Raw genomic sequence first — 13,656 nt, forward strand, 5'->3', positions numbered from 1 at the left:
GCATCTTCAGATGCATCAGCGGATAATCCTGTCTCCAAGGACAAGGGTGTCTCTTCTGTGGTGGCTGCAGAGTGCTCATCTACTAGAGGGCAGCACATTCGGCATTCAGGACTGGGTTCTGGTGACCACGGATGCCAGCCTGAGAGGCTGGGGAGCAGTCACACAGGGAAGAAATTTCCAAGGAGTGTGGTCAAGTCTGGAGACTTCTCTCCACATAAATATACTGGAGCTAAGGGCAATTTACAATGCTCTGAGCCTAGGAAGACCTCTGCTTCAAAGTCAACCGGTGCTGATCCAGTCGGACAACATCACGGCAGTCGCCCACGTAAACAGACAGGGCGGCACAAGAAGCAGGAGGGCAATGGCAGCAAGGATTCTTCGCTGGGCGAAAAATCATGTGATAACACTGTCAGCGGTGTTCATTCCGGGAGTGGACAACTGGGAAGCAGACTTCCTCAGCAGGAACGACCTCCACCCGGGAGAGTGGGGACTTCATCTGGAAGTCTTCCACATGATTGTGAACCGTTGGGAAAGACCAAAGGTGGACATGATGGCGTCCCGTCTGAACAAAAAACTGGACAGGTATTGCGCCAGGTCAAGAGACCCTCAGGCAATAGCTGGGACGCTCTGGTAACACCGTGGGTGTACCAGTCGGTGTATGTGTTCCCTCCTCTGCCTCTCATACCCAAGGTACTGAGAATTATAAGACGGAGAGGAGTAAGAACTATACTCGTGGCTCCGGATTGGCCAAGAAGGACTTGGTACCCGGAACTTCAAGAGATACTAAGAAGGGACTTGCTTCAGCAAGGATCATGTCTGTTCCAAGACTTACCGCGGCTGCGTTTGACGGCATGGCGGTTGAACACCGGATCCTAAGGGAAAAAGGCATTCCGGAAGAGGTCATCCCTACCCTGGTCAGAGCCAGGAAGGAGGTGACCGCACAACATTATCACCGCATTTGGCGAAAATATGTTGCTTGGTGTGAGGCCAGGAAGGCCCCCATGGAGAAATTTCAACACGGTCGATTCCTGCATTTCCTGCAAACAGGAGTGTCTATGGGCCTCAGATTGGGGTCCATTAAGGTTCAAATTTCGGCCCTGTCGATTTTCTTCCAGAAAGAATTGGCTTCAGTTCCTGAAGTCCAGAAGTTTGTCAAGGGAGTACTGCATATACAACCCCCTTTTGTGCCTCCAGTGGCACTGTGGGATCTCAACGTAGTTCTGGGATTCCTCAAATCACATTGGTTTAAACCGCTCAAATCTGTGGATTTGAAATATCTCACATGGAAAGTGACCATGCTGTTGGCCCTGGCCTCGGCCAGGCGAGTGTCAGAATTGGCGGCTTTGTCTCACAAAAGCCCATATCTGATTGTCCATTCGGACAGGGCAGAGCTGCGGACTCGTCCCCAGTTTCTCCCTAAGGTGGTGTCAGCGTTTCACCTGAACCAGCTTATTGTGGTACCTGCGGCTACTAGGGACTTGGAGGACTCCAAGTTGCTAGATGTTGTCAGGGCCCTGAAAATATAGGTTTCCAGGACGGCTGGAGTCAGGAAAACTGACTTGCTGTTATCCTGTATGCACCCAACAAACTGGGTGCTCTTGCTTCTAAGCAGACGATTGCTAGTTGGATGTGTAGTACAATTCAGCTTGCACATTCTGTGGCAGGCCTGCCACAGCCAAAATATGTAAATGCCCATTCCACAAGGGAGGTGGGCTCATCTTGGGCGGCTGCCCGAGGGGTCTCTGCTTTACAACTTTGCCGAGCTGCTACTTGGTCAGGGGCAAACACGTTTGAAAAATTCTACAAATTTGATACCCTGGCTGAGGAGGACCTGGAGTTCTCTCATTCGGTGCTGCAGAGTCATCCGCACTCTCCCGCCCGTTTGGGAGCTTTGGTATAATCCCCATGGTCCTGACGGAGTCCCCAGCATCCACTTAGGACGTCAGAGAAAATAAGAATTTACTTACCGATAATTCTATTTCTCGTAGTCCGTAGTGGATGCTGGGCGCCCATCCCAAGTGCGGATTGTCTGCAATACTTGTACATAGTTATTGTTACAAAAATCGGGTTATTATTGTTGTGAGCCATCTTTTCAGAGGCTCCGCTGTTATCATGCTGTTAACTGGGTTCAGATCACAGGTTGTACAGTGTGATTGGTGTGGCTGGTATGAGTCTTACCCGGGATTCAAAATCCTTCCTTATTGTGTACGCTCGTCCGGGCACAGTATCCTAACTGAGGCTTGGAGGAGGGTCATAGGGGGAGGAGCCAGTGCACACCACCTGATCCTAAAGCTTTTACTTTTGTGCCCTGTCTCCTGCGGAGCCGCTATTCCCATGGTCCTGACGGAGTCCCCAGCATCCACTACGGACTACGAGAAATAGAATTATCGGTAAGTAAATTCTTATTTTTTCCCTCAGACCCCTCGGGGTCGTATAAATGTTCTTTTACCCAGTTGCCTACTCCCTGATACCGACACGGATACTGATTCCTATGTCGACCAGAATGTTTCCTGATTAGATCCCAAAAACAAACAAACATGATTAGTGCATATTAAGGACGTATTAACATCACTGAGGAACCCTGCTGTTCCCGACAAAGGGATCTATATCTATCTATATATCTATCTATCTATATATCTATATATCTATCTATCTATCTATCTATATATCTATATATATATATATATATATATATATATATATATATATATATATATATATATATAATTTCTTTATTCTTATTTTTTTATTTTTTATTTTTTTATAATGTAGGCTGTGGTAACATTCCCCCATCTCATGTGCTGAACGCTCTGTTTGAGAAAGTCTGGGTTAGCCCTGACAAGAGGGTTTCAAATCCCCAAGTGGATTCCAATTGTTTATTCCTTTCCCGCCGCGGACAGAATAAAGTGGGAGTCACCCCCTGGTTTGCACGGGGCCCTGTCACTAATCCAGCGGATCGTATGCAGGAAGCTACGTTACATTCTAGTTAGGTGTCCACGCATACGTTATTTAGACCTGCCATTGCATGTCATGGGTGAGTAGTTGTATTCAAAAATGGTCGGATACCTTGTCATCTGATATAGATACCCTGGGGAGAGATGGGATACTCCTTACGTTGGGTCATATCAAGGACACTGCAGCATACTTACGTGAGATTGCAAGGGATATAGGACTCTCGGGTTCACGGGCCAATTCCATGGTGGTCTTGGCTAGGAGGGCGTTGTGGATTCACCAATGGAATGCTGATGCGGACTCCGAGAAGAAATGGAGTCTCTTCCCTATGAAGGTGAAGCCTGGTTTGGTGACGGCCTAGTTAAGTTGATCTCGGCAGCTGCCGCAGTGAAGTCTACCTTCTTGCCCTATGTTCCCTCACAACGGAGGATGACACATTGTCGGATGCAGTCATTTCAGCCCAATAGGTACAGATCCCTCTTTCTTTGCAGGTAGAGGAAGGAGAAGAGGGAAGAGGTCCGCAGCCTCTTCAAGATCACAGGAGCAGAAATCATCCTCTGCTTCTGCCACATCCACCGCATGACGCTGGAGCTCTCTTGAGGGAGCCCACACCGGTGGGGCCACGTCTAAAACTCTTCAGTTAGTCCTGAATACGTTCGGGCCGGGACCCGTGAGTTTTAAAAATGTCCCAAGGGTACAATCTGGAGTTTCAAGACGTTCCCCCTCACCAATTTTTCTAATCGGCCTTACCAATTCTCCGGACAGGGAGGTAGTATGCGACGCAGTACAAAGATTGTGTCAGAATCGGGTCATTGTCCTGGTTTCCCCTGTCACAACAGGGAGAAGGCTTTTATTCAAGCCTCTTCGTGGTCCCGAAGCCAGACGGCTCGGTCAGACCAACCCTAAATCTGAAACCCCCCAATTTCTACTTAAAAAAAAAATTAATATCCAAGATGGAATCTCTCAGGGCAATGATCTCCAGTCTAAAAAAAAAAAGGGATAATGATGGTTCTCCTTCGCTAGCATGGAGTCACAATTATCCCGTACTTGGACGATCTCCTGATAACGGCGAGATCCAGGTTCCAGTTGGTGCAAAACATTGCACTCTCCCTGACAGTTCTTCAACAACATGGTTGGCTCCTGCACTTGCTAAAATCATAGTGGATCCCAACGACGCGGTTGTCGTTTTTGGGAATAATACTGGACACAGAACTACAGAGTTTTTTCTACCAGTGGAAAAGGCTCTGGAGATCCAGAGTCTGGGCCAACAAATTTTGAGAACAGCAAGAATGTCAATTCATCAATGCATTCGGTTGCTGGAAAAGATGCTTGCGGCCTGCGAGGCCATTCAGTTGGCGGGTTCCATGCCAGAGTGTTCCAGTGGAACCTGTTGGACAAGTGGTCCGGATCCCACCTACACATACGCCGGAGGATATTCCGGTCTTCCACGACCAGAATCTCATTCCTGTGGTGGCTGCGCAGTTCTCACCTCCTGGAGGGACGCAGGTTCTGGGGTCGGGAATGGATCCTAGTGAACACGGATGCAAGCCTCTGAGGCTGGGGAGCAGTCCCACAGGGGGAAAACTTCCAAGGAAACTTGTCTCCACATAAACGTTCTGGAGTTAAGGGCCATTTACAACGGCCTTCTACAAGCGGAACATCTTCGCAATCTGCCCGTACTGATCCAGTCGGACAATGTAACAGCAGTAGCGTACATAAACCACCAGGGCGGAACATAAAGCAGAGCGGCAATGGCAGAAGCCACAAAGGTTCTCCGCTGGGGGGAAAAGCATACAAGCGCTATGTCAGCGATCTTCATTCCAGGAGTGGACAACTGGGAAGCAGACTTCCTCAGTAGTCACGATCTCCATCCAGGAGAGTGGGGCCTCCATCAAGAGGTCTTCACAGAAGTGACAAGTCATTGGGGAATTCCTCAAGTAGTCAAGATGGCCTGTCGTCAAAACAAGAAGCTTCAGAGATATTGTTCCAGGTCGAGGGACCCTCAAGCACTAGCAGTGGATGCACTGGTGGCACCATGGGTGTTTCAGTCGGTGTATGTATTCCCTCCACTTCCTCTCATTCCAAAAGTTCTAAAGCTCCTAAGAAGAACAAAGGTTCAAGCAATCCTCATTGTCCCAGACTGGCCAAGGAGGGCTTGGTATCCAGATCTTCAGGAATTACTCATAGGAGATACCTGGCCTCTTCCTCTACGCGAGGACCTATTACAGTAGGGGCCGTGCATGTATCACGACTTACCGCTGCTACGTTTGACGGCATGGCGGTTGAACGCCAAATCCTAGCCAAAAAGGGTATTCCCAGGTAAGTTATTTCCACACTTCTTCAGGCCAGGACAGGAGTAACATCTAAACATTACCACCGTATTTGGTGAACATATGATTCTTGGTTGGATCCAAGAAGGCTCCTACGGGAGGATTTCAAGGACGTTTTCTCCATTTTCTACGAGCAGGTGTGGATGCGGGCCTACAGTTGGGCTCAATTGAGGTACAGATTTCAGCCTTATCGGTTTTCTTTCAAAAACAATTGACCTCCATTCCAGAAGTTCAGACTTTCGTGAACGGCGTGTTGCACATCCAGCCTCCATTTGTGCCTCCAGGGGCACCATGGGATCTTAACGTGGTGTTGCAGTTCCTTCAGTCACATTGGTTTGAACCTTTACAGAAGGAGGAGTTGAAATTCATCACTTGGACAGTGGTCATTCTGTTGGCCTTGGCATCCGCAAGGCGGGTGTCTGAGTTAGCGGCCTTGTCTTACAAGAGCCCTTATTTGATCTTCCATGAAGATAGAGCAGAGTTGAGGACTCGTCAGAAATTTCTGCCGGAGGTGGTTTCATCTTTCCACATGAACCAGCCTATTGTAGTGCCAGTGGATACTGTCGCCTTAGTTGGGTCAAAGTCTCTGGAGGTGGTCAGAGCTTTGAAATTTTATGTCGCTAGAACGGCTCAGGTTAGGAAAACGGAGGCTCTGTTTGTCCTGTATGCTCCCAACAAGATTGGGTGTCCTGCTTCCAAGCAGACCATTGCACGCTGGATCTGTTCTATGATTCAGTATGCTCATTCCACGGCTGGATTGCCGTTTCCGAAATTGGTGAAGGCCCATTCTACTTGAAAGGTGGGCTCGTCCTGGGCGGCTGCCCAGGGGGTCTCGGCGTTGCAACTTCGCCGAGCAACTACTTGGTCGGGTTCAAACACTTTGGCTGAGTTTTACAAGTTTGGTACTTTGGACGAGGATGACCTCACGTTTGGTCATTCGGTGCTGCAGAGTCATCGCACTCTCCCGCCCGTTCTAGAGCTTTGGTATAACCCCATGGTTCTGAATGTGACCCCGGCATCCTCTAGGACGTATGAGAAAATAGGATTTTAATACCTACCGGTAAATCCTTTTCTCTTAGTCCGTAGAGGATGCTGGGCGCCCGTCCCAGTGCGTACTGTATCTGCAGTTGTTACTTGTTGTTACACACATGTTGTGTTACGTTTCTTGTCAGCATGGTGCTGCTATTGTTCATGCCATTGGCTTTTATTCTGTTGAATGCCACGTTCTGCGGCATGCTTGAGGTGTGAGCTGGTAAGAGGCTCACCGTGGAGTAACAATAAATCCTTTCCTCGAAATGTCCATCTCCCTGGGCACAGTTCATATAACTGGAGTCTGCAGAAGGGGCATAGAGGGAGGAGCCAGTTCACTCCCTTTGAAAGTCTTAAAGTGCCCATGTCTCCTGCGGATCCCGTCTATACCCCATGGTTCTGAATGTTACCCCAGCATCCTTTACGGACTAAGAGAAAAGGATTTACCGGTAGGTATTAAAATCCTATTTTTTTTTTTCCGGCTAGCCGAAAAAAACAGCACTTAATGAATACCCCTTAATCTCTTGTGCACTGTTATGTCTGTATTTTATGGGATAGAAGTAAAGTTGGCCTTTTAAATGTCGCAGAGAAATGTAAAAACCTGTGAATTAAAAAAAAAAAAAAGATATATTTATAATCCTAATATAGACAACCTTGTTCTATTCACCTATCCTTTGCTGCTGGTTTTTTCTCCGCCTTTTTTGTTATTTTGACAATTATATTGACCGCTACTGCTGTAATTTAGTACAGCATAGATATTTTCTATCAATCTTAATTTTATGGTGCTTGTGCTATTTGCATTAAATGGCTATAGAAATAATGTTTTAATTTCTCACTTTTCCATAGGCATGCCTCCCATTCGGGATCTGGTCAGCCACTCCCCTAATCAGCTAGGTGAATTTTGTTTGTAAGCCTCTTCAGTTTGTGCGCTTATGTTATATATATTTTTTTTATTTATTTTTTTCCGGCTGGATGGGTGACTTGGTGTTTGGCTGTTTGCACTTGTCATGTGGGAGCTTCTTACATGTACTGCCTGAGGCTTGTGTGTTGCTACCGATCTGCATGTTATTGCCATATGTACACTAAGCAATGGTACATCGACTATTCCAGCTTGGCTTATTTGTGCCCCTCTGTAGCATACCTCTCCCAGATTTGTAATCTCAACCCTCCCCCCGCCCCCCCCCCCCCCCCCCCCCCCCAAAAAAAAAAAAAAACTAAGATGGTGGCGAAACTGGAACACGCTCTGCATTCTGTACTGATTCAGAGCACCTGTTGCAGTGAAGTCCTGGGCCTATTTATTCTACGAGCTCTGTTTGGAATAGTGACAGGGAGGCAAACATTTAATACATACTATACTCCTCTATAAAGTTACTTTGAAACTTGGCGCTAGTCTGTGCTCTGTTGGGCTGTCACGGCTGTTGCTGCAGCCTTCTGGGCGAGCAGCTGCAATTGTTGATTTAAAATTGGGGCTGTCATTCGGTCACTTAGTTGTAATCACCTGGGCGGTTGCTGGGTCTGTTCTTTTTACTATAATAATATTATTTTCTCTATCGTCCTAGTGGATGCTGGGGTTCCTGAAAGGACCATGGGGAATAGCGGCTCCGCAGGAGACAGGGCACAAAAGTAAAGCTTTCCGATCAGGTGGTGTGCACTGGCTCCTCCCCCTATGACCCTCCTCCAAGCCAGTTAGATTTTTGTGCCCGGCCGAGAAGGGTGCAATCTAGGTGGCTCTCCTAAAGAGCTGCTTAGAGAAAGTTTAGCTTAGGTTTTTTATTTTACAGTGAATCCTGCTGGCAACAGGATCACTGCAACGAGGGACTTAGGGGAGAAGAAGTGAACTCACCTGCGTGCAGGATGGATTGGCTTCTTGGCTACTGGACATCAGCTCCAGAGGGACGATCACAGGTACAGCCTGGATGGTCACCGGAGCCTCGCCGCCGGCCCCCTTGCAGATGCTGAAACATGAAGAGGTCCAGAATCGGCGGCAGAAGACTCCTCAGTCTTCTAAAGGTAGCGCACAGCACTGCAGCTGTGCGCCATTTTCCTCTCAGCACACTTCACACGGCAGTCACTGAGGGTGCAGGGCGCTGGGAGGGGAGCGCCCTGGGAGGCAAATGAAAACCTATTTGGCTAAAAAATACCTCACATATAGCCTCCGGGGCTATATGGAGATATTTAACCCCTGCCAGAATACACTAAAGAGCGGGAGACGAGCCCGCCGGAAAAGGGGCGGGGCCTATCTCCTCAGCACACAGCGCCATTTTCCTTACACAGCTCCGCTAGTCAGGACGGCTCCCAGGTCTCTCCCCTGCACTGCACTACAGAAACAGGGTAAAACAAGAGAGGGGGGGCAAAATAGTGGCAAAAATTATATTATAAAAGCAGCTATACAGGGAGCACTTATTATAAGGCTATCCCTGTCATATATAGCGCTTTTGGTGTGTGCTGGCAAACTCTCCCTCTGTCTCCCCAAAGGGCTAGTGGGGTCCTGTCTTCGTTAAGAGCATTCCCTGTGTGTCTGCTGTGTGTCGGTACGTGTGTGTCGACATGTATGAGGACGATATTGGTGTGGAGGCGGAGCAATTGCCAAATATGGGGATGTCACCTCCTAGGGGGTCGACACCAGAATGGATGCCTTTATTTATGGAATTACGGGATAGTGTCAACACGCTAAAGCAGTCGTTTGTCGACATGAGACGGCCGGACAATCAGTTAGTGCCTGTCCAGGCGCCTCAAACACCGTCAGGGGCTGTAAAACGCCCTTTGCCTCAGTCGGTCGACACAGACCCAGACACAGGCACTGATTCCAGTGGCGACGGTGACGAATCAACCGTATTTTCCAGTAGGGCCACACGTTATATGATTTTGGCAATGAAGGAGGCGTTACATTTAGCTGATACTACTGGTACCACTAAACAGGGTATTATGTGGGGTGTGAAAAAACTACCTATAGTTTTTCCTGAATCAGAAGAACTAAATGATGTATGTGATGAAGCGTGGGTTGCCCCCGATAAAAAGATGCTAATTTCAAAGAAGTTATTAGCTTTATACCCTTTCCCGTCAGAGGTTAGGGCGCGCTGGGAAACACCTCCTAGGGTGGATAAGGCGCTCACACGCTTATCTAAACAAGTGGCGTTACCCTCTCCTGAGACGGCCGCACTTAAAGATCCAACAGATAGGAGGATGGAAAATATCCAAAAAAGTATATACACACATACAGGTGTTATACTACGACCAGCTATAGCGTCAGCCTGGATGTGCAGTGCTGGAGTAGTTTGGTCAGAGTCCCTGATTGAAAATATTGATACCCTGGATAGGGACAATGTTTTACTGTCTTTAGAGCAAATAAAGGATGCATTTCTTTATATGCGTGATGCACAGAGGGATATCTGCACACTGGCATCACGGGTAAGTGCTATGTCCATTTCGGCCAGAAGAAGTTTATGGACGCGACAGTGGTCAGGCGATGCGGACTCAAAACGGCATATGGAAGTTTTGCCGTATAAAGGGGAGGAGTTATTTGGAGTCGGTCTATCAGATTTGGTGGCCACGGCTACAGCCGGGAAATCCACCTTTTTACCTCAAGCTACTCCCCAACAGAAAAAGACACCGACTTTTCAACCGCAGTCCTTTCGTTCCTTTAAAAACAAGAGAGCAAAGGGATATTCATATCTGCCACGAGGCAGAGGAAGGGGGAAGAGACACCAACAGGCAGCTCCTTCCCAGGAACAGAAGCCCTCCCCCGCTTCTACAAAAGCCTCAGCATGACGCTGGGGCTTCTCAAGCGGACTCGGGGGCGGTGGGCGGTCGTCTCAAGCATTTCAGCGCGCAGTGGGCTCACTCGCAGGTAGATCCCTGGATCCTGCAGATAATATCTCAGGGGTACAGGTTGGAACTAGAGACAGATCCGCCTCGCCGTTTCCTGAAGTCTGCTTTACCAACGTCCCCCTCCGAAAGGGAGACGGTTTTGGAAGCCATTCACAAGCTGTACTCTCAGCAGGTGATAGTCAAGGTACCTCTTCTACAACAGGGAAAGGGGTATTATTCCACTCTATTTGTGGTACCGAAGCCGGACGGCTCGGTAAGACCTATTCTAAATCTGAAGTCCTTGAACCTGTACATAAAGAAGTTCAAGTTCAAAATGGAGTCACTCAGAGCAGTGATAGCGAACCTGGAAGAAGGGGACTTTATGGTGTCCTTGGACATCAAGGATGCGTACCTCCACGTTCCAATTTACCCCTCACACCAGGGGTACCTCAGGTTCGTTGTACAAAACTGTCACTATCAGTTTCAGACGCTGCCGTTCGGATTGTCCACGGCACCTCGGGTCTTTACAAAGGTAATGGCCGAGATGATGATTCTTCTTCGAAGAAAAGGCGTATTAATTATCCCATACTTGGACGATCTCCTAATAAGGGCAAGGTCCAGAGAACAGCTAGAGAGGGGATTAGCACTGTCTCAAGAAGTGCTAAAACAACACGGCTGGATTCTGAATATTCCAAAATCCCAGTTAATGCCGACAACTCGTCTGCTGTTCCTAGGGATGATTCTGGACACGGTTCAGAAAAATGTTTTTCTCCCGGAGGAAAAAGCCAAGGAGTTGTCCGAGCTTGTCAGGAACCTCCTAAAACCAGGAAAGGTGTCTGTACATCAATGCACAAGAGTCCTGGGAAAAATGGTGGCTTCTTACGAAGCAATTCCATTCGGCAGATTCCATGCACGAATTTTCCAGAGGGATCTGTTAGACAAATGGTCAGGGTCGCATCTTCAGATGCACCAGCGGATAACCCTGTCTCCAAGGACAAGGGTATCTCTTCTGTGGTGGTTGCAGAGTGCTCATCTATTGGAGGGCCGCAGATTCGGCATACAGGATTGGATCCTGGTGACCACGGACGCCAGCCTGAGAGGCTGGGGAGCAGTCACACAAGGAAGAAACTTCCAGGGAGTGTGGACGAGCCTGGAAACGTCTCTTCACATAAACATTCTGGAACTAAGAGCAATCTACAATGCTCTAAGCCAGGCAGAACCTCTGCTTCAGGGAAAACCGGTGTTGATCCAGTCGGACAACATCACGGCAGTCGCCCATGTGAACAGACAGGGCGGCACAAGAAGCAGGAGTGCAATGGCAGAAGCTGCAAGGATTCTTCGCTGGGCAGAGAATCATGTGATAGCACTGTCAGCAGTGTTCATCCCGGGAGTGGACAACTGGGAAGCAGACTTCCTCAGCAGACACGACCTTCACCCGGGAGAGTGGGGACTTCATCCGGAAGTCTTCCACATGCTGGTAACCCGTTGGGAAAGACCAATGGTGGACATGATGGCGTCTCGCCTCAACAAAAAACTGGACAGGTATTGCGCCAGGTCAAGAGATCCGCAGGCAATAGCTGTGGACGCGCTGGTAACGCCTTGGGTGTACCAGTCGGTGTATGTGTTTCCTCCTCTGCCTCTCATACCAAAAGTATTGAGAATTATACGGCAAAGAGGCGTAAGAACGATACTAGTGGTTCCGGATTGGCCAAGAAGGACTTGGTACCCGGAACTTCAAGAGATGATCACGGAAGATCCGTGGCCTCTACCTCTAAGGAGGGACTTGTTTCAGCAGGGTCCCTGTCTGTTTCAAGACTTACCGCGGCTGCGTTTGACGGCATGGCGGTTGAACGCCGGATCCTAAAGGAAAAAGGCATGCCGGAAGAAGTCATTCCTACTTTGATTAAAGCAAGGAAGGAAGTAACCGTGCAACACTATCACCGCATTTGGCGAAGATATGTTGCGTGGTGCGAGGATCGGAGTGCTCCGACGGAGGAATTTCAACTGGGTCGATTCCTACATTTCCTGCAATCAGGATTGTCTATGGGTCTCAAATTGGGATCTATTAAGGTTCAAATTTCGGCCCTGTCGATTTTCTTTCAAAAAGAATTGGCTTCAGTTCCTGAAGTCCAGACTTTTGTTAAGGGAGTGCTGCATATACAGCCTCCTGTGGTGCCTCCAGTGGCACCGTGGGATCTCAATGTGGTTTTGGAATTTCTAAAATCTCATTGGTTTGAACCACTAAAAAAGGTGGATTTAAAATATCTCACATGGAAAGTGACCATGTTACTAGCCCTGGCTTCGGCCAGGAGAGTGTCAGAACTGGCAGCTTTATCTTACAAAAGCCCATATCTGATTTTCCATTCGGACAGGGCAGAACTGCGGACTCGTCCGCATTTTCTCCCTAAGGTGGTGTCAGCATTTCATCTGAACCAGCCTATTGTAGTGCCTGCGGCTACAAGTGACTTGGAGGACTCCAAGTTACTGGACGTTGTCAGAGCATTAAAAATATATATTGCAAGGACAGCTGGAGTCAGAAAATCTGACTCGTTGTTTATATTGTATGCACCCAACAAGATGGGTGCTCCTGCGTCTAAGCAGACGATTGCTCGTTGGATCTGTAGCACAATCCAACTTGCACATTCTGTGGCAGGCCTGCCACAGCCTAAATCTGTAAAGGCCCACTCCACAAGGAAGGTGGGCTCATCTTGGGCGGCTGCCCGAGGGGTCTCGGCATTACAACTTTGCCGAGCAGCTACGTGGTCAGGGGAGAACACGTTTGTAAAATTTTACAAATTTGATACTCTGGCTAAGGAGGACCTGGAGTTCTCTCATTCGGTGCTGCAGAGTCATCCGCACTCTCCCGCCCGTTTGGGAGCTTTGGTATAATCCCCATGGTCCTTTCAGGAACCCCAGCATCCACTAGGACGATAGAGAAAATAAGAATTTACTTACCGATAATTCTATTTCTCGGAGTCCGTAGTGGATGCTGGGCGCCCATCCCAAGTGCGGATTATCTGCAATAATTGTACATAGTTATTGTTAACTAATTCGGGTTATTGTTAAGAAGCCATCTTTCAGAGGCTCCTCTGTTATCATACTGTTAACTGGTTTTGATCACAAGTTGTACGGTGTGATTGGTGTGGCTGGTATGAGTCTTACCCGGGATTCAAAATTCCTCCCTTATTGTGTACGCTCGTCCGGGCACAGTACCTAACTGGCTTGGAGGAGGGTCATAGGGGGAGGAGCCAGTGCACACCACCTGATCGGAAAGCTTTACTTTTGTGCCCTGTCTCCTGCGGAGCCGCTATTCCCCATGGTCCTTTCAGGAACCCCAGCATCCACTACGGACTCCGAGAAATAGAATTATCGGTAAGTAAATTCTTATTATCCTTATCAATAAAAAATCTATAGCAGTTTAGTGGTGAATGGAAGACAGGGGGAGGGGGGGGACACAGCAGCAAGGGCAGGGGAGCAATTATCTTCAATGAAAACCTGATTCATTATACCTCTGTGTGTGACACGCGAACAATTCAGA

The 13,656-nt window shown here is 48.3% G+C and overlaps 1 protein-coding gene across 4 annotated transcripts in view; it reads left to right on the top strand.

The window, feature by feature from the left end:
* Positions 1-13,656, top strand: part of TNRC6A (trinucleotide repeat containing adaptor 6A) — a 118,333-nt gene that overhangs the window by 54,522 nt on the left and 50,155 nt on the right. For 3 of the 4 annotated variants that reach the window (XM_063934751.1, XM_063934753.1, XM_063934754.1), the window contains one exon: positions 7,158-7,205. The exons of the other annotated variant lie outside the window; for it this stretch is intronic. In XM_063934751.1, coding sequence (XP_063790821.1) covers positions 7,158-7,205 — 48 coding nt within the window. The remainder of the gene's footprint in view (positions 1-7,157; positions 7,206-13,656) is intronic. 4 annotated transcript variants of the gene reach the window in all.

The sequence above is a fragment of the Pseudophryne corroboree genome, chromosome 7, assembly GCF_028390025.1.
Source record: "Pseudophryne corroboree isolate aPseCor3 chromosome 7, aPseCor3.hap2, whole genome shotgun sequence".
NCBI lineage: Eukaryota > Metazoa > Chordata > Amphibia > Anura > Myobatrachidae > Pseudophryne > Pseudophryne corroboree.